The sequence below is a fragment of the Megalobrama amblycephala genome, linkage group LG22, assembly GCF_018812025.1.
Source record: "Megalobrama amblycephala isolate DHTTF-2021 linkage group LG22, ASM1881202v1, whole genome shotgun sequence".
NCBI lineage: Eukaryota > Metazoa > Chordata > Actinopteri > Cypriniformes > Xenocyprididae > Megalobrama > Megalobrama amblycephala.
Window position 1 is genome coordinate 726,786 of NC_063065.1, and position 26,630 is coordinate 753,415.

General features: G+C 32.6%; 1 protein-coding gene across 1 annotated transcript in view; it reads right to left on the bottom strand.

The window, feature by feature from the left end:
* Nucleotides 1-26,630, bottom strand: part of scn5lab (sodium channel, voltage gated, type V-like, alpha b) — a 168,522-nt gene that overhangs the window by 23,916 nt on the left and 117,976 nt on the right. The window contains 2 exon segments of the mRNA XM_048174687.1: nt 9,863-9,983; nt 25,998-26,447. Of these exon segments, the coding sequence (XP_048030644.1) occupies nt 9,863-9,983; nt 25,998-26,447 (571 nt within the window).

The window sequence follows — 26,630 nt, forward strand, 5'->3', positions numbered from 1 at the left end:
AAGCGCTTCGCTATTACTAGTGCTCATACTAAGGGTAGCATTCATTACAAACAACGTTTTTTTTTTTTTTATAAATGTCAAACCTACATGTACTTATTTTATTACATGTACTTATTAATATATTATTCAATAAAAATGTACAATGCATTAATTTCTCTTCTAACTAGACAATGCTTATTGCATTGCAATAATGTATATTAGTGTTAGTATATCTATACATAAATAAATGTAAATAAATAAATAAATAAATGTATATTAAATGTAAATAATGTATATTTGTATTAGTATGTCTATAAATAAACAAACATATACATAAAATGTATATGTGTATAAAAAAGTAAATAAATGTATATTATTCAGTAAATGTATATTAGTATTTGTAAATAATAAATTATATATATATATATATATATATATATATATATATATATAAATATATTATATTATATATATATATATATATAAATTATATATAGTGACTTATATTTCCAGAAAATATGCATTAAAATGCATTAAAAATGTAAAATGTAAAATGCATTAACTTCTCATTTAATTAGAAAATAAATAATGTATATTAGCATTAGTATGACTATAAAATAAACAAATAAATAATGTATATTTGTATTAGTTTGCCTATAAATAAACAAATAAATTAAATAAATATTTTTGTTTATTAATAATTTGTATAAATAAATACAATAATAAATAACAATTAGTACATCACACGTTTACTTCAAAAAAGTTGGTAAAATATGGTATGTTAAATCATTAATATATCATACATTAAATAAAAAATGCATGATGCAAAAAGTAAAATGCATGAATTTCTCCTTCAACTAGAACTTATTCTGCTTATTGCATTGCTCTTGTTCGCATTTTTAGGCAGTAAAGATGCATTCTCCTTTGTGATTTCCCTTTAAAATGTGCAAATCTGCCCTTTTCACTTTTCCAGCAGAGAGCTGTTGACTGATTCAATTCAGTCATGTGAAAGAGTGCCGTTATTCGATTTATAGGTGAGAAATCCGATCTGGTCTCAAACGAAACGCTGAGATGTGCGAGGGGCCGCGTCCTGTCATCTGAGAATTATCAGAGGAAATACATGGCAGCTCATTTGTCATAAATCACTCACTCTTTAGAAGAGACAGCAGTTTATGGGCTGTCCCGAGAAGCAATCGGATTGTTTTCTACCGTGTGGCTATAAAGTCGACAGCTTATAAAGTCAGATTTGAGGCGGTTGTGCAACCTACTCATCACACACACACACACACACACACACACACACACACACACACAGATGTTGGTTGCTTTTCAGAATTCTTACTTAATTGCACAGAATATAAAGACCCTCAAGATGATTTCCCTTTTTTAATATCTTATTTTCAAATTTGGAGGGAAATCTGCTTCATGCTGGACTCTCTGAAGAAAGGATTCTATATGGAATTTTAAAGGGTTTCCTCAGGCGATTCATATATAGAACCTTCATCATGGGATCATTTTTATGGTTTTATTTTGAATTAATTCATTTTTAATTTTAATTCAATTTTAGGAATTTACAGAGCCCCACACGACATGCAAGAAAAAAAAAGTAAATTGTGCGCACAATTACTAATTCGTTCCCTCGATTTGCTAAATTGTGCAATTTGCTATTTTGCTCCCTCAATTTGCTGAATCATGCACGCAATTTTCTATTTCTTTCCATCGATTTGCTACATCATGTGCGCGATTTGCTATTTCGTTTCCTCGATTTGCTACATCATGTGCGTGATTTGCTATTTCACTCCCTCGATTTGTTACATCGTGTGCGCGATTTGCTATTTTATTTCCTCGATTTGCTACATCGAGTGCGCGATTTGCTATTTCATTCCCTTGATTTGCTACATCATGTGCGTGATTTGCTATTTCGTTTCCTCGATTTGCTACATCATGTGCGTGATTTGCTATTTCGTTTCCCTCGATTTGCTACATCATGTGCGTGATTTGCTATTTCACTCCCCCGATTTGTTACATCGTGTGAGCGATTTGCTATTTCGTTCCCTTGATTTGCTACATCATGTGCGTGATTTGCTATTTCACTCCCTCGATTTGTTACATCGTGTGCGTGATTTGCTATTTCGTTCCCTCGATTTGCTACATCATGTGCACGATTTGCTATTTCGTTCCCTCGATTTGCTAAACTGTGCACGTGATTTGCTATTTAGTTCCCTTGATTTGCTAAATTGTGTGCGTGATTTGCTATTTCGTTCCCTCGATTTGCTACATCATGTGCGCGATTAGCTATTTCGTTCCCTTGATTTGCTAAATCGTGTGCACGATTTGCTATTTCATTCCCTCAATTTGCTAAATCATGTGCACGATTTGCTATTTCATTCCCTCAATTTGCTAAATCATGTGCACGATTTGCTATTTCGTTCCCTCGATTTGCTAAATCGTGTGCACGATTTGCTATTTCATTCCCTCGATTTGCTAAATCGTGTGCACGATTTGCTATTTCATTCCCTCAATTTGCTAAATCATGTGCACGATTTGCTATTTCGTTCCCTTGATTTGCTAAACTGTGCACGTGATTTGCTATTTCGTTCCCTCGATTTGCTAAATCGTGTGCACGATTTGCTATTTCATTCCCTCGATTTGCTAAATCGTGTGCACGATTTGCTATTTCATTCCCTCAATTTGCTAAATCGTGTGCACGATTTGCTATTTCGTTCCCTCGATTTGCTAAATCGTGTGCACGATTTGCTATTTCATTCCCTCGATTTGCTAAATCGTGTGCACGATTTGCTATTTCATTCCCTCAATTTGCTAAATCATGTGCACGATTTGCTATTTCGTTCCCTTGATTTGCTAAACTGTGCACGATTTGCTATTTCGTTCCCTCGATTTGCTAAATCGTGTGTACGATTTGCTATTTCATTCCCTCGATTTGCTAAATCGTGTGCACGATTTGCTATTTCGTTCCCTCGATTTGCTACATCATGTGCGTGATTTGCTATTTCGTTCCCTCGATTTGCTACATCATGTGCGCGATTAGCTATTTTGTTTCCTCGATTTGCTACATCATGTGCGCAATATGCTATTTCTTTCCCTCAATTTGCTACATTGTGTGCGCGATTTGCTATTTCATTCCCTTGATTTGCTACATCATGTGCGTGATTTGCTATTTCGTTTCCTCGATTTGTTACATCGTGTGAGCGATTTGCTATTTCGTTCCCTTGATTTGCTACATCATGTGCGTGATTTGCTATTTCACTCCCTCGATTTGTTACATCGTGTGCGTGATTTTCTATTTCTTTCCCTCAATTTGCTACATTGTGTGCGCGATTTGCTATTTCTTTCCCTTAATTTGCTACATTGTGTGCGCGATTTGCTATTTCATTCCCTTGATTTGCTACATCATGTGCGTGATTTGCTATTTCACTCCCTCGATTTGTTACATCGTGTGCGTGATTTGCTATTTCGTTCCCTCGATTTGCTACATCATGTGCACGATTTGCTATTTCGTTCCCTCGATTTGCTAAACTGTGCACGTGATTTGCTATTTCGTTCCCTTGATTTGCTAAATTGTGTGCGTGATTTGCTATTTCGTTCCCTCGATTTGCTACATCATGTGCGCGATTAGCTATTTCGTTCCCTTGATTTGCTAAATCGTGTGCACGATTTGCTATTTCATTCCCTCAATTTGCTAAATCATGTGCACGATTTGCTATTTCATTCCCTCAATTTGCTAAATCATGTGCACGATTTGCTATTTCATTCCCTCAATTTGCTAAATCATGTGCACGATTTGCTATTTCGTTCCCTCGATTTGCTAAACTGTGCACGTGATTTGCTATTTCGTTCCCTTGATTTGCTAAATTGTGTGCGTGATTTGCTATTTCGTTCCCTCGATTTGCTACATCATGTGCGTGATTTGCTATTTCGTTCCCTCGATTTGCTACATCATGTGCGCGATTAGCTATTTTGTTTCCTCGATTTGCTACATCGAGTGCGCGATTTGCTATTTCACTCCCCCGATTTGTTACATCGTGTGAGCGATTTGCTATTTCGTTTCCTCAATTTGCTACATCATGTGCGTGATTTGCTATTTCGTTCCCTTGATTTGCTACATCATGTGCGTGATTTGCTATTTCGTTTCCTCGATTTGCTACATCATGTGCGTGATTTGCTATTTCGTTCCCTTGATTTGCTACATCATGTGCGTGATTTGCTATTTCACTCCCTCGATTTGTTACATCGTGTGAGCGATTTGCTATTTCGTTCCCTTGATTTGCTACATCATGTGCGTGATTTGCTATTTCACTCCCCCGATTTGTTACATCGTGTAAGCGATTTGCTATTTCGTTCCCTTGATTTGCTACATCATGTGCGTGATTTGCTATTTCACTCCCTTGATTTGCTACATCATGTGCGTGATTTGCTATTTCACTCCCCCGATTTGTTACATCGTGTGAGCGATTTGCTATTTCGTTCCCTTGATTTGCTACATCATGTGCGTGATTTGCTATTTCGTTCCCTTGATTTGCTACATCATGTGCGTGATTTGCTATTTCACTCCCTCGATTTGTTACATCGTGTGAGCGATTTGCTATTTCGTTCCCTTGATTTGCTACATCGTGTGCGTGATTTTCTATTTCTTTCCCTCAATTTGCTACATTGTGTGCGTGATTTGCTATTTCGTTCCCTTGATTTGCTACATCATGTGCGTGATTTGCTATTTCGTTCCCTCGATTTGCTACATCATGTGCACGATTTGCTATTTCACTCCCTCGATTTGTTACATCGTGTGAGCGATTTGCTATTTCGTTCCCTTGATTTGCTACATCGTGTGCGTGATTTTCTATTTCTTTCCCTCAATTTGCTACATTGTGTGCGTGATTTTCTATTTCGTTCCCTTGATTTGCTACATCATGTGCGTGATTTGCTATTTCTTTCCCTCAATTTGCTACATTGTGTGCGTGATTTGCTATTTCGTTCCCTTGATTTGCTACATCATGTGCGTGATTTGCTATTTCACTCCCTCGATTTGTTACATCGTGTGAGCGATTTGCTATTTCGTTCCCTTGATTTGCTACATCGTGTGCGTGATTTTCTATTTCTTTCCCTCGATTTGCTACATTGTGTGCGTGATTTTCTATTTCGTTCCCTTGATTTGCTACATCGTGTGCGTGATTTTCTATTTCTTTCCCTCAATTTGCTACATTGTGTGCGTGATTTGCTATTTCGTTCCCTCGATTTGCTACATCATGTGCACGATTTGCTATTTCACTCCCTCGATTTGTTACATCGTGTGAGCGATTTGCTATTTCGTTCCCTTGATTTGCTACATCGTGTGCGTGATTTTCTATTTCTTTCCCTCAATTTGCTACATTGTGTGCGTGATTTTCTATTTCGTTCCCTTGATTTGCTACATCATGTGCGTGATTTGCTATTTCGTTCCCTTGATTTGCTACATCATGTGCGTGATTTGCTATTTCGCTCCCTCGATTTGTTACATCGTGTGAGCGATTTGCTATTTCGTTCCCTTGATTTGCTACATCGTGTGCGTGATTTTCTATTTCTTTCCCTCAATTTGCTACATTGTGTGCGTGATTTGCTATTTCGTTCCCTTGATTTGCTACATCATGTGCGTGATTTGCTATTTCGTTCCCTCGATTTGCTACATCATGTGCACGATTTGCTATTTCGTTCCTTCGATTTGCTAAACTGTGCACGTGATTTGCTATTTCGTTCCCTTGATTTGCTAAATTGTGTGCGTGATTTGCTATTTCGTTCCCTCGATTTGTTACATCATGTGCGCGATTAGCTATTTCGTTCCCTTGATTTGCTAAATCGTGTGCACGATTTGCTATTTCATTCCCTTGATTTGCTACATCATGTGCGTGATTTGCTATTTCGTTTCCTTGATTTGCTACATCATGTGCGTGATTTGCTATTTCACTCCCCCGATTTGTTACATCGTGTGAGCGATTTGCTATTTCGTTCCCTTGATTTGCTACATCATGTGCGTGATTTGCTATTTCACTCCCCGATTTGTTACATCGTGTGAGCGATTTGCTATTTCGTTCCCTTGATTTGCTACATCATGTGCGTGATTTGCTATTTCGTTCCCTTGATTTGCTACATCATGTGCGTGATTTGCTATTTCGTTTCCTTGATTTGCTACATCATGTGCGTGATTTGCTATTTCACTCCCCCGATTTGTTACATCGTGTGAGCGATTTGCTATTTCGTTCCCTTGATTTGCTACATCATGTGCGTGATTTGCTATTTCGTTTCCTTGATTTGCTACATCATGTGCGTGATTTGCTATTTCACTCCCCGATTTGTTACATCGTGTGAGCGATTTGCTATTTCGTTCCCTTGATTTGCTACATCATGTGCGTGATTTGCTATTTCGTTTCCTTGATTTGCTACATCATGTGCGTGATTTGCTATTTCACTCCCCCGATTTGTTACATCGTGTGAGCGATTTGCTATTTCGTTCCCTTGATTTGCTACATCATGTGCGTGATTTGCTATTTCGTTCCCTTGATTTGCTACATCATGTGCGTGATTTGCTATTTCGTTTCCTTGATTTGCTACATCATGTGCGTGATTTGCTATTTCACTCCCCGATTTGTTACATCGTGTGAGCGATTTGCTATTTCGTTCCCTTGATTTGCTACATCATGTGCGTGATTTGCTATTTCGTTTCCTTGATTTGCTACATCATGTGCGTGATTTGCTATTTCACTCCCCGATTTGTTACATCGTGTGAGCGATTTGCTATTTCGTTCCCTTGATTTGCTACATCATGTGCGTGATTTGCTATTTCACTCCCTCGATTTGTTACATCGTGTGAGCGATTTGCTATTTCGTTCCCTTGATTTGCTACATCATGTGCGTGATTTGCTATTTCGTTCCCTTGATTTGCTACATCATGTGCGTGATTTGCTATTTCACTCCCTCGATTTGTTACATCGTGTGAGCGATTTGCTATTTCGTTCCCTTGATTTGCTACATTGTGTGCGTGATTTTCTATTTCTTTCCCTCAATTTGCTACATTGTGTGCGTGATTTGCTATTTCGTTCCCTTGATTTGCTACATCATGTGCGTGATTTGCTATTTCGTTCCCTCGATTTGCTACATCATGTGCACGATTTGCTATTTCATTCCCTTGATTTGCTACATCATGTGCGTGATTTGCTATTTCACTCCCCCGATTTGTTACATCGTGTGAGCGATTTGCTATTTCGTTCCCTTGATTTGCTACATCATGTGCGTGATTTGCTATTTCACTCCCTCGATTTGTTACATCGTGTGAGCGATTTGCTATTTCGTTCCCTTGATTTGCTACATCATGTGCGTGATTTGCTATTTCACTCCCCCGATTTGTTACATCGTGTGAGCGATTTGCTATTTCTTTCCCTCAACTTGCTACATTGTGTGCGCGATTTGCTATTTCATTCCCTTGATTTGCTACATCATGTGCGTGATTTGCTATTTCACTCCCCCGATTTGTTACATCGTGTGAGCGATTTGCTATTTCGTTCCCTTGATTTGCTACATCATGTGCGTGATTTGCTATTTCACTCCCTCGATTTGTTACATCGTGTGAGCGATTTGCTATTTCGTTCCCTTGATTTGCTACATCATGTGCGTGATTTGCTATTTCGTTCCCTTGATTTGCTACATCATGTGCGTGATTTGCTATTTCGTTCCCTTGATTTGCTACATCATGTGCTTGATTTGCTATTTCACTCCCTCGATTTGTTACATCGTGTGCGTGATTTGCTATTTCGTTCCCTCGATTTGCTACATCATGTGCACGATTTGCTATTTCGTTCCCTCGATTTGCTAAACTGTGCACGTGATTTGCTATTTTGTTCCCTTGATTTGCTAAATTGTGTGCGTGATTTGCTATTTCGTTCCCTCGATTTGCTACATCATGTGCGCGATTAGCTATTTCGTTCCCTTGATTTGCTAAATCGTGTGCACGATTTGCTATTTCATTCCCTTGATTTGCTACATCATGTGCGTGATTTGCTATTTTGTTTCCTCGATTTGCTACATCATGTGCGTGATTTGCTATTTCGTTCCCTCGATTTGCTACATCATGTGCGCGATTAGCTATTTCGTTCCCTTGATTTGCTAAATCGTGTGCACGATTTGCTATTTCATTCCCTTGATTTGCTACATCATGTGCGTGATTTGCTATTTCGTTTCCTCGATTTGCTACATCATGTGCGTGATTTGCTATTTCACTCCCTCGATTTGCTACATCATGTGCGTGATTTGCTATTTCGTTTCCTCGATTTGCTACATCATGTGCGTGATTTGCTATTTCGTTTCCTCAATTTGCTACATCATGTGCGTGATTTGCTATTTCGTTTCCTCGATTTGCTACATCATGTGCGTGATTTGCTATTTCACTCCCTCGATTTGCTACATCATGTGCGTGATTTGCTATTTCGTTTCCTCGATTTGCTACATCATGTGCGTGATTTGCTATTTCGTTTCCTCAATTTGCTACATCATGTGCGTGATTTGCTATTTCACTCCCTCGATTTGCTACATCATGTGCGTGATTTGCTATTTCGTTTCCTCGATTTGCTACATCATGTGCGTGATTTGCTATTTCGTTTCCTCGATTTGCTACATCATGTGCGTGATTTGCTATTTCACTCCCTCGATTTGTTACATCGTGTGCGTGATTTGCTATTTCATTCCCTCAATTTGCTAAATCATGTGCGCGATTTGCTATTTTGTTTCCTCGATTTGCTACATCATGTGCGTGATTTCCTATTTCGTTCCCTCGATTTGCTACATTGTGTGCGCGATTTTCTAATTCTTTCACTCAAATTGTTAAATCATGTGCACAATTTACTTTTTTGTTCCCTCGATTAATAAATCGTGCGCATGATTTAACATGCTGGTTTTTTTCCTGCATGTCATGTGCAGTGCTCTATATGAATTAAACCACTCGTAAACATACTTTATCACTAGAAAATAATGAAATAACCTGTTAAACATGAAAGTAATATGCAATCATTCAAGACATTTCTCCTTATATAGAACCTTTTTGGCATTCAGCGTTCTTTAAGATGAGTTAAGAACCCTATTGTTCTATACGGAAAGAGTGAAATATAACGATATCATGTTCAAAACTAATTTCATGAACAATCAGCACTTAATACGACTTTTATTCTGGACGACATTTGAAACTTTGTATTACTCACACTTCTTGTTTTATTGCCTTCTTTAGTGGAATTGCTTGTTGTGCTCCTCATTTGTAAGTCACTTTGGATAAAGATGTAAATGTTAATTAGGTTTTCAATTGTCTTAGCAACATATTGACCCGCCCTTCAATTTCATTACATAAATAACTATGATCTTTTATTGTACAAAACAATATTGTACAACACAACTGTGAGTCGAAGTGCCTGCCATCGATTTCCAGACGCGGCAGACGTCTCACAGGCTCAGCGTTTTTAACATGTCGGGATGCATCCGATTGGACCGGCAGGTCGATGCATAGTACAGAATTAAATACGGAGAGTCAATCATCATCAAATTAACACGGGACCATTTCGTCTCTGACGGGCCTTTTCAAATCTTTGCTGACGCAGGACATTCAATTTAATGCCCCATTGCCCTTTTAAATGTCAGTTCATTGGTTAATGTTTTATATCAAATCACCTCCACTTCAGAACGAGGGTAAACAGGAGGATCAGAGCGGCGGAGACATGGAGAAAATGAAAGTGATTTTTACTTCTATAACCCAACTTTTGCGCTTTATTGAATGGTTAGTGCTGTATGGTTTGGGAGCTATTCCTCATCATAAGAGTAAACAGTGTAGCTGTAAGTTCATGTTGGGAATACGCACCATCAGGAAAGCAGTTTTCCGGTTCCATGGCCTCTTCCGCCGTCTCCGAGTATTCGTCCTCCTCCTCACCGGGTTTTCTGAGGTCGATGGTGCTGCCCTCTGATAGGCTGGTGTCATCGCTCTGAAAATCAAGAGAGCCAATCACATCACTGGACCAATGAATTTACATTATATTTTTCACCTTCGCAATCATTTATGATTCCTGGAGATTTTTAACAAATCTTGTATTTCAGATTTCATCATTCAGACTGATTTGTGAACAGGTTTGACTAGTTTTGACAGGTTTGACATTTAATATTTTAGAGATGAGCATAACTATGTTCAATATAGATACGAGAAGATTTGTTTTATTTCATTTTTTTCAGGCATGGAAAAAAATCTTTGCTGTAAAAATTCTCTCATATTTCCATGTTGCACAATCGTGGAAACTCTCCTTCTACTTTTTGGGGTACAAAAGTGTAACTTGTTTATTTATTAAAAATAAATAAATAAAGTATTTTAGTATGTCTAAAATAAACAATGAAATGTAAATAAATAAATAAATATTATTGCAAGCATATGTATACAATTTAATAAATGTATATCAGCAAATGTACATTAGTATGTCTATAAAATAAATAAATGTAAATAAGTAAATAAATACTAGAATTTTCATCAAATAAATAAATAAATGTAAACAAGTAAATAAATACCAGTATGTCCATAAAATAAATAAATACAAAAATATTGTAAATAAGTAAATAAATACTAGTATTTTTATTAAATAACTAAATAAATGTAAACAAGTAAATAAATACCAGTATGTTTGCAAAAAGTAAATAAATAAATGTAAACAAGTAAATAAATACTAGTATGTCTATAAAAAATAAATAAAAAATTATTGTAAAAAAGTAAATAAATACTAGTATTTTTTATTAAATAAATGAATAAATAAATAAATGTAAACAAGTAAATAAATACTAGTGTCTATAAAATAAAAAAATAATGTAAATAAGTAAATAAATACTAGTATTTTTATTAAATAAATAAATGTAAAAAAGTAAATTAATACCAGTATGTGTGCAAAGTAAATAAATAAATGTAAACAAGTAAATAAATACTAGTATGTCTATAAAATAAATAAATAAAAATTATTGTAAATAAGTAAATAAATACTAGTATTTTTATTAAATAAATAAATGTAAACAAGTAAATAAATACTAGTATGTGTGCAAAAAGTAAATAAATAAATGTAAACAAGTAAATAAATACTAGTATGTCTATAAAATAAATAAATAAAAAAATATTGTAAATAAGTAAATAAATACTAGGATTTTGTTATTAAATAAAGAAATGTAAACAAGTAAATAAATACCAGTATGTCTATAAAATAAATAAATAATTATTGTAAATAAGTAAATAAATACTAGTATTTTTTATTAAATAGATAAATAATTGTAAACAAGTAAATAAATACCGGTATGTCTATAAAATAAATAAATATTGTACATAAGTAAATAAATACTAGTATTTTTATTAAATAAATAAATGTAAACAAGTAAATAATTACCAGTATGTGTGCAAAAAGTAAATAAATAAATGTAAACAAGTAAATAAATACTAGCATGCGTAGAAAAAAGTAAATAAATGTATATTAAATGTAAATGTATATTAGCATTTGTAATAAATAAATAATATGGATACAGACGGATATGGATGGATGGATGGATGGATAAAAAAGGCAGATTCTTCAAAATGACAGTCCATACTTGATGATGTGGAAACTGTGTCGCCTGTCATGGGGTCAAAGGTTAATATTCTGAATGCAGAATTTGTCAGAAGACTGGAGTGTTGAAAGTGTTGCTGTATTCTGAATGTGTGTGTGTGTGTGTGTGTGTGTGTGCAGTAGCTGAATGTGTGTGTGTGACTGCAGACAGTTCCCGGCGCCGCTGATTTATTCTGCTGTTCCAGGAGTGAGCGAGTCTCCAGGTGCGACTTTCGTTTCCTTGTCAGACTGTGACACACTCAGTCCATCATCACGTCCGCTCAAACAAGAGGAAAGCTCGTGCTAAGTGGAGCGCTGACTAACGCTGTGAGATTGCTGATGTGTCCAATGAAATTTAATACCAGACCGGCCGAACGCCCCTTCAGACGACAGCTTCACCCCTGACGGCTTCCACCGCACGATAAAAACAGCCCACAGACACTGAGATAACCTGAACAAACATTTAAAGAAACTGCAGTTTTGTGGGGTTTAGATTATGTCTGTTAGGCTGTGAGGTTTAGTTGCTCCTACGCACAGAATATGCTCTAAAATGTATTTTTTCTTCAAGGAAAATGGACCAAAAATACACCAAAACAAAATATTGTCCAATAAAACGCTGCCTAGAATGAAAACATAATTTCCCATAATCCAGCTGCCAAAGCAAGTGGAAAATTATGATTCATGGCTGCAAAATGAGCTTCAAAATTAAGAAATACTGAGTAATGCACCCATATTATAATGACACAAGATGAAAAACGGGGTAACAAATATATAAGAAGGGTCAAATTTTACAAATAAAATAAAATAAATAATTTCTTATTTTGTTTTTATTTAATATTTTTTATTTAATATTAATAAGATAATAAAAATATTAAATTATTAATTAAAACAGAATAAGAAATGTCACTATTATAAATTTTACTGTAAAAACTTGAACATTTTCAGAAAAATAATAATAATGGCATGTCCGAGTCACATTCTAACAATATTTTTTTAAATAAATAAATAAATATTTTTTCTTATTTTTGTTTTATTTTATATTTTAATTTTATTTAATAATAATAATAATAATAATAATAAAATAATAATAATACATTTAATTAAATATACAATTATTAATTAAAACAAAATAATTTACTATTGTAAATTTTACTGTAAAAACGTGAACATTTTCAGAAAAATAATAATAATGGCATGTCCAAGTCACATTCTAACAATATTTTTTTAAATAAATAAAAAAAATATTTTTTCTTATTTTTGTTTTATTTTGATATTTTAATTTTATTTAATAATAATAATAATAATAATAATACATTTAATTAAATATACAATCATTAATGAAAACAAAATAATTTACTATTGTAAATTTTACTGTAAAAACTTGAACATTTTCAGAAAAATAATAATAATGGCATGTCCGAGTCACATTCTAACAATATTTTTTTAAATAAATAAATAAATATTTTTTCTTATTTTTGTTTTATTTGATATTTTAATTTTATTTAATGATAATAACAATAATAACAATAATAATAATAATAATAATAATAATACATTTAATTAAATATACAATTATTAATTAAAACAAAATAATTTACTATTGTAAATTTTACTGTAAAAACTTGAACATTTTCAGAAAAATAATAATAATGGCATGTCCGAGTCACATTCTAACAATATTTTTTTAAATAAATAAAAAAATATTTTTTCTTATTTTTGTTTTATTTGATATTTTAATTTTATTTAATAATAATAATAATAATAATAATAATAATAATAATAATAATAATACATTTAATTAAATATACAATTATTAATTAAAACAAAATAATTTACTATTGTAAATTTTACTGTAAAAACTTGAACATTTTCAGAAAAATAATAATAATGGCATGTCCGAGTCACATTCTAACAATATTTTTTTAAATAAATAAAAAAATATTTTTTCTTATTTTTGTTTTATTTGATATTTTAATTTTATTTAATAATAATAATAATAATAATAATAATAATAATAATACATTTAATTAAATATACAATTATTAATTAAAACAAAATAATTTACTATTGTAAATTTTACTGTAAAAACTTGAACATTTTCAGAAAAATAATAATAATGGCATGTCCGAGTCACATTCTAACAATATTTTTTTAAATAAATAAATAAATAAATATTTTTTCTTATTTTTGTTTTATTTGATATTTTAATTTTATTTAATGATAATAATAATAATAATAATAATAATAATAATAATAATAATAATAATAATAATAATAATAATAATAATAATAATAATACATTTAATTTAATATTGTAAATTTTACTGTAAAAACTTGAACATTTTCAGAAAAATAATAATAATGGCATGTCTGGGTCACAATTTTTTTTTTTTTTTTTTTTTCTTTCCATATTGCCATTATTTTCATTAAAATGAATTACCAAAACTTGCATTACTTTATATGTAAAATACTTATAATACCTAAATATTTATTATGATAAATAATTATTATTTTTTAATTAATTAATTAATTAAGGGCTGTCAAATGTTTAGAACATTTAATCAATCTATATCTTTAATCAACATAGTAATTTACAAATATATATTGATTTATTTTTTATTTTTTTTAATGTGTACTTAATTGTCATGAAAATAATTTAACAATGCAAAAAAAAAACTATAATGCTCATAAAAACCAGCTTAATTTTATTTAAACAAAATACAATGCAACATTTTGGGGTGAAATATGATCCGGGTTTCCCACAATCTTCACATTAGGCTGTAAAATGCTTTTGGGAAACACAACCCTGGACATTTCCAGGCAGATTCCCCAAAAGAGAGAGATGTGATATTTACCTGACTGTACAGTATCTGTCTGATCTACTTTTCCTCCCATTCTGTCTTAACATCAGATTTTAACATCTGATTTCCACTTCCCAACCCTTACTCTTCCATAACTCTCATTCCCTAAATCACACAGCTGTCATTCAGCCCTTTGACAATGAACACAAACCCCAGCCAACCTTTACTCCAATTCCAGCCGCTCACACTGACGCTGAAGGGCTCGTTTTTCACTTTAAGCGGTTATTGTACGATCTGATGTGATTGAAGTGGAACATGACACTGAGGTAATGAGCTCACTATGACATCATCGATATCGCTGCGTTTTGTCAGTGTCGGGAAGCGTGACGGCCCATTAGCATGCATGCTTTGTTTGTCTTGCACGAATCCCAGAGCAAACTCAAGTTTAATGCCGCTCTCGCCGGCATGTGAGGAATCCCAGGAGCGAGGGAGGCAGAGCTGCACAAACCAGGCCGCCACAAAAGCCCTATAAATAACCTCCCGCAGGGGTACGAGGGCATTCACGACTGGAACCAGTGAAATCAGACCTGTGTGTTTGAGTGCCATCAGCGGACCGGGATTCGGGAGAGAGAAATCCTTCACTTCCACCTGCCGAGAACTGATGTCCGTCAATCACACGGCAAACACATCAATAACACAATCTGATCACATGATGCCATTAGAGCGCTCCGAGTATGTAGGACAAATCCATACGCCATTATTAGCTGTTTACTGGACAAACCTGTGCTTCGATCGTTCGGTCGGACTGCCGTCGGTCTGTCTGAGCGATACTGACCAACACAAGAACATTATTTTCTATCAGAGCTGCAAGATTTGGAGAAATAAATCTAACTGTGATAAAAAAGTTTGCTGATTGTTTTGCTGCACAATTTGGCAAAAATTATCTGAATATTTATTTTTATATTATTTTTTATTATAATATATTATGTTTTTTATTATTATATATTATATTATATTATTATTTTTTAAAATTTTTATTATGTATATTTTATAATATAATTATATAATATAGTACATTAAAATTATTATTAATAATAATAATATTTTATTGTTTGACAGCCATTTTGATATATAATATTTCTTATTTTGTTTTTACTTTATTATTTTTATTATTATTATTAATAATAATAATAATAAATATTATTTGTATTAAATATTATTATTATTTATTATTATTATTATTATTATTAACAATAAATGTGTTTTTATTATTATTATTATTATTATTATTATTATATTATTAATAAATATGATCTTTATTAAATATTATTATTATTATTATTATTATTATTATTAATAATAATAATAATAATAATAATAATACCTATTTATTAAATACCTATTTAAATACCTATTTATAATTGTTTTTAGTGCTGCAGAATTTGGCAAAATTGTTTTGATTCTATACCAATTTGACTGTAAAATAATAATAATAATAATAATAATAATAATAATAATAATATTTCTTTTTTAATATTTCTTTATTTTTACTTAATTGTTTATTTTTATTAAATAATATTTATAAATTTATAATTATTATAATTATTAATAAATACATATAAAAATAAGAAATATTACAATGTAAATATATATATATATATATATATATATATATATATATATATATATATATATATATATATATATATATTATTTTTTTTTTACAGGTTTGCTGTTTGTAGGGCTGCAGAATTTGGCAAAATTATTTCTGATTCTATTTCAATATGGCTGTAAAATAATAATAATAATAATAATAATAATATTTCTTATATTTCTTTTTAATATTTCTTTATTTTTACTTAATTGTTTATTTTTATTAAATAATATTTATAATTATTATAATTATTAATAAATACATATAAAAATAAGAAATATTACAATGTAATATATATATATATATTTGTTTTTATTGTTTTTTTTTTTTTTTTTACAGGTTTGCTGTTTGTAGGGCTGCAGAATTTGGCAAAATTATTTCTGATTCTATTTCAATATGGCTGTAAAATAATAATAATAATAATAATAATAATAATAATAATAATGTTATTATTGTTTGATGGCCATATTGATATATAATATTTCTTATTTTGTTTTTGTTTAATATTTAATCTTTTTATTTAATAATAACAATAATAACAACAATAAATTGATAATAATAATATTAAATACCTATTATACTGTAAAATAAAAAAAAAATTGAGTATTTAAAAAAAACAGGTTTCTGGTTGTAGGGCTGCACAATTAGTATTTTTTGTGATTATATATGAGTATGGCTATATAATAATAATAATAATAAATAGAATAAAATACAATTATTAATTAAAAACAAAAAAGAAATATTACTGTAAAATGTTCACTGTAAAAACAAAAATAATAATAATAACAATAACAACATATTATGCATTACAACTGTAAAATTACAATTCTAATATTTATGTCTTAATTTCATCCTTTTCAAATGTAAAACAGTCAAACTTTTATTCATAAACCCTCAGAGAGCTCTTAAAGCTTGTTTTCTGATTATAAGTGCTTCTCATTATAAGTTTGTGAAGATGTTTGCATTTCTAAAAGGACTTTAAAGTGACTCAGAGAACCGAGATGTGTACTGCAGACGTGTAAACGAACACAGCGAACACCACGCATGTATTTATTTCATTAGATCTCAGCATTTGAGGTTTGATAATCGCGCTAAGCCACATCGTGCTTTGCGTTTTATTTCGATTAATCATGCAGCCCAGTTTCAGGTGATGTAATTGTGTAAATGTCTCAATCACCACAAAGTTGACAGTGAGAATCGCACCTCAATGCACAACACAACATGTCTAATTCAGCAAACGACGGGTCATCTGAGTTTGAACTACGAGTCGTTTCTCAGAACGCGCTTGACTCTTCTCTGAAAAATCACCGGGAGAGAAACACAGAGACGGACAGAGAGACGAACGCGGCGCATCAGCTGCTCAAACGCACACAGACAGGAACCTGAGGCCAAACTCACTCCTACACGTGCCATATGGTTTCAGCCGCAGCTTCTGATGAACACGAGCTCTAATTAGGCTCATCTGACCTCTTTTTGAGGTGAAACATCATACTAAATCATGATGTGTGTTATAAGACATATAGTATTATTAGTATATCTAAAAAAGATTAAATATTAGTAAACAAATGAATAAATGTAAAACCTTTTAAGTATATTGCATCATTAAAGGAATGTTCCAGGTTTATAACAAGTCAAGCTCCACTAAAATCTGGTTACCATCATGCCAGAAATGCCTCATTATTATGTTGTTTTAAAAGTTCCTGATTTTGTTTCGGAGTCTCCTAAAATCAGTTTACATGCATCAAAGGTCAAAAAACACTTTCATTTTCATCACCTCATTTCACAAAGAGTCTGAAAACGGTCTGATCAAGGATTAGGTCTCTATGAACCCCGCCTTTCTGAGAGCTGCTCTGCTCTGATTGGTCAGATGGCCCAGTCTGATTATCATATGCTTATTATCAGTGTTGGGCACGCTACTTTAAAAAAGTAATTAGTTTCTTATAGTTACTTCTCACAAATACAGAAATGTACTTCTTACATCATTATAAAAGTAACTAATTACCAGGGAAAGTAACTATTGCGTTACTTTAAAAAAAAAAAAAAAAATTCTAATATGTCAAATAACTTGGATGCCCCCAATATTAAATATAAGTCTAAAAGTAAATTATGATTTGCTTAAGTAGGCCTATGTTATGTTTTAAATTCATCTGTTTGATGATGAACAGTAAGAAAGGATGCATCATAAGATGCGCAATATATCGGGAGACATGGAGTGGGTCACATATGATTTTGACCACTTCATTAAGTTTTGTTTTGTAGAAAGCCTTTCTTTAAAGTGAATTTTGTTTTGTAAAAATTGTATCTTAATTTTAATCAATGTTTCATCAACCAATTGCCTGGATTTAATAAATAAGAAGCAAATATAATCATGACATGGAGGCGCCGGCGCGATCACTTGCACTGAAGCACGTCTTATAATGAACCGAAACTCAGCGGCTGCTTGCCTCACAGACATGAGGAATATATCTATAGAAAGCTTGAAATGTCTACTTTTAAACAAAACAATTAAAAATGAAAAGAAATAGGCTACTGTCTGATTATGTAATCCGATGTCAACTTCATCTTTGCAGCCGACACTGATTCAGAAAACATTACTTTATTAATAAACAATTAAAATGTCTCCTTGCTGTTTTTGTCACATTCATAATCATTACTTTTGCAGGTTCTTTATGGCAAGCTGTTCAGCCAATGAAGAACAGAGGCTGGCGTTATGCAAATTAGCTACAAACCTATAGGTTCAGCAGGAAGTGAGATGGGAATTACTGACGACTCGTTTCAGGCTGATAAACTCCATTTATCTTTGAAACTTTACAGACCGTTTACCTTCACAAACAGCTTTATTACACATTACATGAAAGGTCATATTCAAAAAAGTATAATAGGGGCACTTTAAGTGAAATGAGGTCTGCTCAGCCCTGGTCTGAGGGAAGGTGTGTGTGTGTGTGTGATGTTGGGTCACATGTGAGGCGTCTGGTCTCACGTCTGCTTGTGTTTGTGTCAGTGTGTGTTCAGTGATTCAGGTGTGATCTCGTCGACTCTCAGCCCAGCGGCGACGCTCTGACATTATAGTGCTGTGAAAAAACAACCGCCTGAACTCTGAACGCACACAAAACAGCAGATCTGAAACTCCTCGTCAAAATAAATACAGACACAAATGAGTCAGTGGTCGTCATACAGTGAGAGTGCAGAGGTAAGGGCAATGCAAATCGTCCTGAAATGCAAATGTACAGTGTAATGTAATACTCAGGGGCGTCTGCGTCACTCTTACAGCAGTATTTATATAGAAACCAGAACGATTCCTATTAATGACTCATGAATAAATAAATAAATAAATAAATAAATATTACTGCTATTCATCCATCCATCTATAAATATATATTATTATACCTATAAATAAATAAATGTATTTTAGTATTTGAATAACTATGAATAAATGTATAACTAGTTGTATAACTATAAATAAATCAATAAATATGCATATTAGTATTAGTATGTCTGCAAAAAAACATATAAGCAAACAAACAAACCAAATGTGTGTATATATATATATATATATATATATATATATATATATATATATATATATATATATATATATATATATCCATAAATAAAATATAAAAATACAGTATACAGTATATTTAAAGTAGTTAGTAGTTCTACAACAAAATGTATGTTAATATCAGTAAATAAATAAATAATGTATTAATATGTAATAAATAAATAATAAATAATTAAATAAATATAAAATTTATATTATTTATAATAAATAAATAAATGTAAATAAATTAGTATTAGTATGTATATAAACAAACAAACAAACAAAGTGTATATTATCACAATATTTATAAATAAATATCAATATATCTCAAAATAGATAAATAATGAATATTTGTATTAATATGTCTGCAAATAAATAAACAAAACAAGCAAACAAAATGTATATTAATATCAGTAAATAAATAAATAAATTATTAGTATGTTTACAAATAAACAAACTAAACAAGCAAAACAAAATGTATATTAATATATTACATAAACAAATATATATAAATAATATATAAATTAATAATTTATTCATAATAATTTGTTTATAATAAATAAATAGATAAATAAATAAATGAATTTGTATATTTAAAAATAAATAAATGTAATTTCATTATTAAATAAAAAAGCAAACAAGAGTTAAAAGCAAATTAAGAGCATTAAATAAATATTAGTACATGAATAAACAAATAAATATTAGTATTAGTATATCTATGAATAAATGAACAAATAATATCCTTATTGAATACTTTAAAAATAAAAAGCAACACAAATGAGTCAGTAAAGCAAGAGTGCAGTGCTATAAAATGAAAATGTTTCCTGAAATGCAAATATACAGTATAATGTAATCTCAGGGGCGTCTGCGTCACTCTTACAGCAGTATTAATATAGAAACCAGAACGATTCCTATTAATGATACTAGAAATAGAGTCTGTTCTGAGGATGAAATCTGTGCACAAACATCCTCATGTACTTGTGTGTGAACTTGTGTGTGAGAGAGAGATGTTTCACCAAGCTTCCAGATCCATTTTTGATTTGGGGAAACCCAGATAATCAGAGCCAGGAGGGAAAACGACACTATAGTACGAGAGTAAGGAAAGCGAACGATATAGAGAGGAAAGCATGCAGGAGAGGACAGGTGCGCCGAAAGATAAAAGAACAGGTAAACGAAAAGATAAAAGATGCAGAGGGACAGAATGAGGTGGAACAGGTGTAGTGAAAGATTAAAGAGACAAAACAAATATCAGCTGCTCTTAAACTCCTCGTCACAGGTGCGCACGGATCCGGCCATGTCCCAGATTCAGACGCCGGCCGGTTTCTAACATCAACATCACAGTGTTTCAGAGCACAGAATCGTTTACGGGTCACTGCATGAGCTTCACCCTGTCTGTGAGGACGTGAGGAGAGCACTTCGAGAATAAAGATACGCGAGTAATGGAAATCACACGCACTTTCCCTCATAACACCGTCGAGTCGAATTGATCTGACGATTAATAAATACTCGCTGGTGAAGAGATCTTCATGCTTTTGAGACCAACCACATTCAGGACTAGGGTTAGTATAGTTAACTAAAATTAAAACCAAACAAAAAACAAAAAATTTGTTACTTGAAATAAAATAAACACTCATTGAAATGAAATTAAAAATAACAAACTAAAACTGAAATAAAATTGAATAAAAACTATATAGATATATATTTAAAAAAAAAACAATAACTAAAAAAAGATAAAATAGACAACAGAATTACTAAAACTTTAATTAAAATGAAAATAAAAAAATAAAAGGTATATTAAAAAAACATTAAATATTAAAAACATTTAAACGTAAATACTGAAGAAATAAAAACTATATTAAAAATATAAAAAATGTAAATATAGAATAAAACTATTTAAAAATATTTAAAATGGAAATATTAAAAAAAAATCAAACATATTTATACTATAAATGTAAGAAATGCATATAAAAATATTAAATATTAAAAATATTAAATAATATAAGTATTAAAAATATATACACAATATAAAATATAAAAAATATAAAAAAAAATGTAAATATAAAAATAAAACTATGGTAAAAAACTATCACAAACATTTAAAATGTAAATATAAAAAAACTATATTAAAAATATAAAATATTAAAAAAATATGAAAAATGTAAATATAAAATTAAAACCATTAAAAATTAAACAATATAAAAAATACAAATATAAAAATAAAACTATTAAGAAAACTATTACAATTACTTTAAATGGAAATATTAAAATAATAAAAAAATATTAACAAATATTGAAAAATGGAATTATTAAAAAGAAGAAAAACTATATAAAAAAAAATTTTTATATTTTAATAGAAAAATGAAAACTATATTACAAATATAAAATATTACAATAAAAAATGAAATATTACAAAATAAAAACTGTTAAAATATTTAACATATTTAAAAAACTATATATATATATATATATATATATATATATATATATATATATATATATATATATATATATATATATAAAATAAAAGCTATATTTAAAAAACAAAATACTGCAAATATTTAAACGTAAATATTGAAAAAATAAAAAATATTAAAAAATGTAAATATAAAAATAAAACTACATAAAAAAACTATTAATATTACAAATTAAAATTGAAATATTAAAAAATATTAAATAATACCACGCCGAAATTAAAGCCCTGTAACACCAACAATATTCATCTGGAACAAATGAAACAGTTTATATCTATATATACTGTAATCGTATCTCAGTGATATTAAAATAACACCGTTCATGCTTTAGTCAACTTGTTTGTTGTTAACAGGTGAATCTGCACCACAGGTGTGCGTGGACTCCCTGAGCAACGTGACACTTGTGAAAGCGGGTGGTCCGTCTGTTACATAACGCCATCATGAGAGGGAATTCTCCAAACACAATGCCAGCATACTCCAGATGCCAAACTGCCAGCGGGGTGCATGCTGGGAAATCAGGACCTGCGTGAACCAGGGGCCCTCGCTGGGGAAAGAGCCTCTGTTTGCTTAATAACTTCATAGAGAGAGCGTTTATGATTGCCAACAAGAGCGATGCTACTTATCTTCACTGTGTGCAACTTTGCATTTTGCAGAAAACATGCATTTTGTGTTAAAATTCTTCTATTATACATTTTATACAGATTTTTGAATTTCAAATTATATTAATGTAACATTTAATGTGAAAAGCCGAACTAAAAAATTAATGTATTTGACAATGACTTTTGTATGTATTTATATTTAAATGTATATATACATTTACTTGATCAAAAATACTGAAAATGTGAAATATTTTTACAATTTAAAATATCTGTTTTCTATGTGAATACATAGTAAACTGTAATTTATTCCTGTGATTCAAAGTTGAATTTTCAGCATCATTACTCCAGTCTTCAGTGTCACATGATCCTTCAGAAATCACACGCTGATTTGCTGCTTAAGAAACATTTCTGATTATCAGTTTTCATACTGAGTTCATATTTTCACTTTATGTATATCTATATAAACATGTGTGAATTGCATGCAAAGTCTTTCATAATAACTCTTTCATAAGCATCTGTGATGTTAATTTAACACATATGCATGCTGAACCGCAGGCCGTGTTTCGTACAGTCGAACCTCAAGGCACTTCCTCAGGCTGCCCAATGTACATATGGCGACGATTCAATCGGAAAACTAATATGTGGACATGACCTCCATTTTTGAGGAGTGTCCGCTTAAGGGAAAATGTCTCTGGAGAAAGACGCAGGAGAAAATAGCTGCTCTGAGTGGGCGTTCATAACTGCGATTCACTTAGGAACAGAAGGAGAGCTGCTGTATGTCTGATAGCAGCTTATTAGTCTCTCTGTGCAAGACCTTCCCTGAGGAAGAGATGGAGAGAGACGCAGGAAGATGCTAAAAGGACTGGAGACGGTCTGATGATCCGGCTCATTTGAGTACAGCTGGACACCTTTGTGATCACGCAGTTCAAGAAGCCCCGTGTGGGATTATTGCTTTATCCTCGCGCAACTGTCCCGTTACAGCACGACAGTTTAAGACGTTTAGTGAACGAACACTAACTTAAATGGTTCAGTCAACTGCATTATTGTGCTGTTAAGCTCACAATTACTCACATGAAACATTAATGAGAGCATCAATTTTACCACATTTAAAGGATCTTATAGATCTAGGCTCAGGTAACAACACTTTTGACCAATGACAAAGTCTATTCCACTTTGCAATTTGTTCTGGCCGACCGCAGACAAGAAGAGACCGTCTCACTGACTGCAGATAGGTGGGTAAATATGAAACCAAACATACCAAGAACAAAGCATGAAAGTACAGGACACTTGCACACAAAGATATCTTATTTCCTTCTGACTAAATGTCTTAAAGAGCACCTCTTCTGCTTTTTTCACATGTTTATCTTTAGTGTGTAATGATGCATGAAAAAGCTCTGCAAATTTCTAGTTATTCTCTATATATCACTGTTTCTGAACTCCCTGAAACACCTCACGAACACGTCACAATATTCCTCATTTAAATAATTCCCGAACAAAATAAAGGGATTGGGCCTGGTTGAGTTAGTTAGTAGTGTGTTATGGTAAGGGGCAGGTCATTTCCCAAACACGCTTGACCAATCACAACACACTGCTCCAGCCGACCAATCAGAGCACATTGTGCTTTTCAGAAGGAGGGGCTTCATAAAGACAGGAACTAAACAGAGCTTTACATAGCAAAATCTCCAGAGTTAAATCAATAGTGTTAAAGTAACACTGAAACAGAGTTAAAGTTAATGAGATGATTAAGCAATTAATTGATGAATGAGCATTAGTGATGAACACCTGCTGTTAACAAGCAGAATAACTGAAGAAAAGACAATCCTCCTCTGCTGAGATCTTGAGAGACATAATGTATTTATCTTTAAGACTGTGGCTGAAGTCAGTTTTAGTTCTTGTGTTTCTCTTTTCTTCAGTGATTCTGCTTGTTAACAGCAGGTGTTCATCACTAACGCTCAATCATCACTTAATTAATCGCTTAATTATCTCATTAACTTTAACTCTGCTTCAGTGTTACTTTAACCCCATTTAGAGAGGGACAATATGTACTCTGAGCAGAGTTGATTTAACTCTGATTTTGCTGTGTACTGACCGACAGGGATATGGTTTTAGTTTTAGTTAACTTAAATTAAATTGTTAATTTTGACATCGATTCCATAGGAAAAACTGCCAAATAGATATTTTTAATATTATCTCATAATTTGGCAGCAGGTTTATTAGGCTGCTGTCACTTTAATACCTGATGCACGGATCCATTACACTGTTACACATGCGTTTACATTCACTTAAAACATAACTGACTGTTTTTATGTGAATACTCGCCAAGACCGGCATTTTGACATTAATTTGTGAGTATTTAAGGGCAATAAGCAGCAAAAAAGAACTCAATTTAACACTGAGAGGCGGCTTTATGTGTGTGTGAGAACAAAATCTGAGGGAATGAGTAAAATTATGCACAATACACACAATCCCCCGGCAAAATTAAAGCTGTGTAACAACAACAATATTCATCAAAACAGGCGGGTTTGTGTGTCAACTCGCTGTCGGAGAGATGAAAGAGCGAGAAAGTGCAGCTGGTATTGTGTCTATTCTGCGGAAAATGAATATTTGAAGCGTTTCAGATATTTTAGTATTGATAAGTATTGAAATATTTTTGACAACACTACATTGCACTTAGTTTATTCTTTCAGATGCCTTTTTAAAAGACTACAATTGAGTCGGCGCCGATAGCCTCGTGGGTAGCACCGGCATATAGCGCCGTTGCAAGTCCTGGCTCACAGACCTTTCCCGATCCCATCCCCCTCTCTCTCTCCCACTTCGCTTCCTGTCTACTTACTGTCCTATCATAATAAAGGCAAAAAAAAAAGACTACAATTGAGTCTGCGCCGATAGCCTTGTGGACAGCACATGTAGCGCAGTTGCGCTTCGGGCGACCCGAGTTTGAGTCCCAACTCACAGACTGTTCCCGATCCCTTCCCCCTCTCTCTCTCCCACCTCACTTCCTGTCTACTTACTGTCCTATCATAATAAAGGCAAAAAAAAAAAAAAAAAAAAAAAAAGACTACAATTGATTCGACGCCGATAGCCTCGTGGGCAGCACCGACATATAGCGTCTTTGCTATTTCTCGCTTCTACTTCTACTTACTGTCCTATCATAATAAAGGCAAAAAAAGACAATTGAAAAATGCATATATATAAAATTCAACCTGCCAAATTAGCTAGTAGGGGTGACCGCGTTACACGCCACTGCTGAAATCCACCCGCGTTTGGTTATTGTCAAGCCCTGCTGGTAAGTATGCAAGATTCAGCTTCAGCTGCGTTCACTCACCGGCTTCGTTTCTTCTACCTCCTCCTCCTCCTCCTCCTCCTCTGAGCTCTCGCTTGCACCATCATCGTCCTCCTCCTCTTCCTCTGGAAACTCCACGTCTGACTCTCCGGGCGCGATGGGCACGCTGATGGTGAGGTTGGGGTTGGTCATGTAGCTGTCCTCCTCCCCGCTGCGTTCGATGACGCCAGCCGTCCCGTTCCCTTCCGCCCAGTGAGTCTGCTGGCTGAGTCTCTTAAGCTTCAGCATGGCTTTGGCCTCCTTCGCTTTCTGCCGCCGTCGCTTGAAGTTCCCATTGAAGAAGTCGCAGAGCGCCTGCCGAAGCCACAGCATCCCCCGCTGGATCCGTGCGATGGCGATCTGCAGGTTGTTCATTTCTCCGTCTTCGTCCGGAGCCGAGAGGTTGTCCGCGCTAAAGGAGCTGAGGAGCAACGCCAAGAAGAGGTTCAAGACCTGAAGAGAGAGAAGCAGCAACATTCAGGAGAATATAAAACGCTGTAAAGAACATCTCTATGAACTTCAAGGACAATCTCTCCAAATAATATACATTTATACTATTTCTGCAGTGTGCAGCATGCATTCTGTTAATACTTATGTTATTCTCAAAGCATGCAAGTTAACTTTATGCATATATAG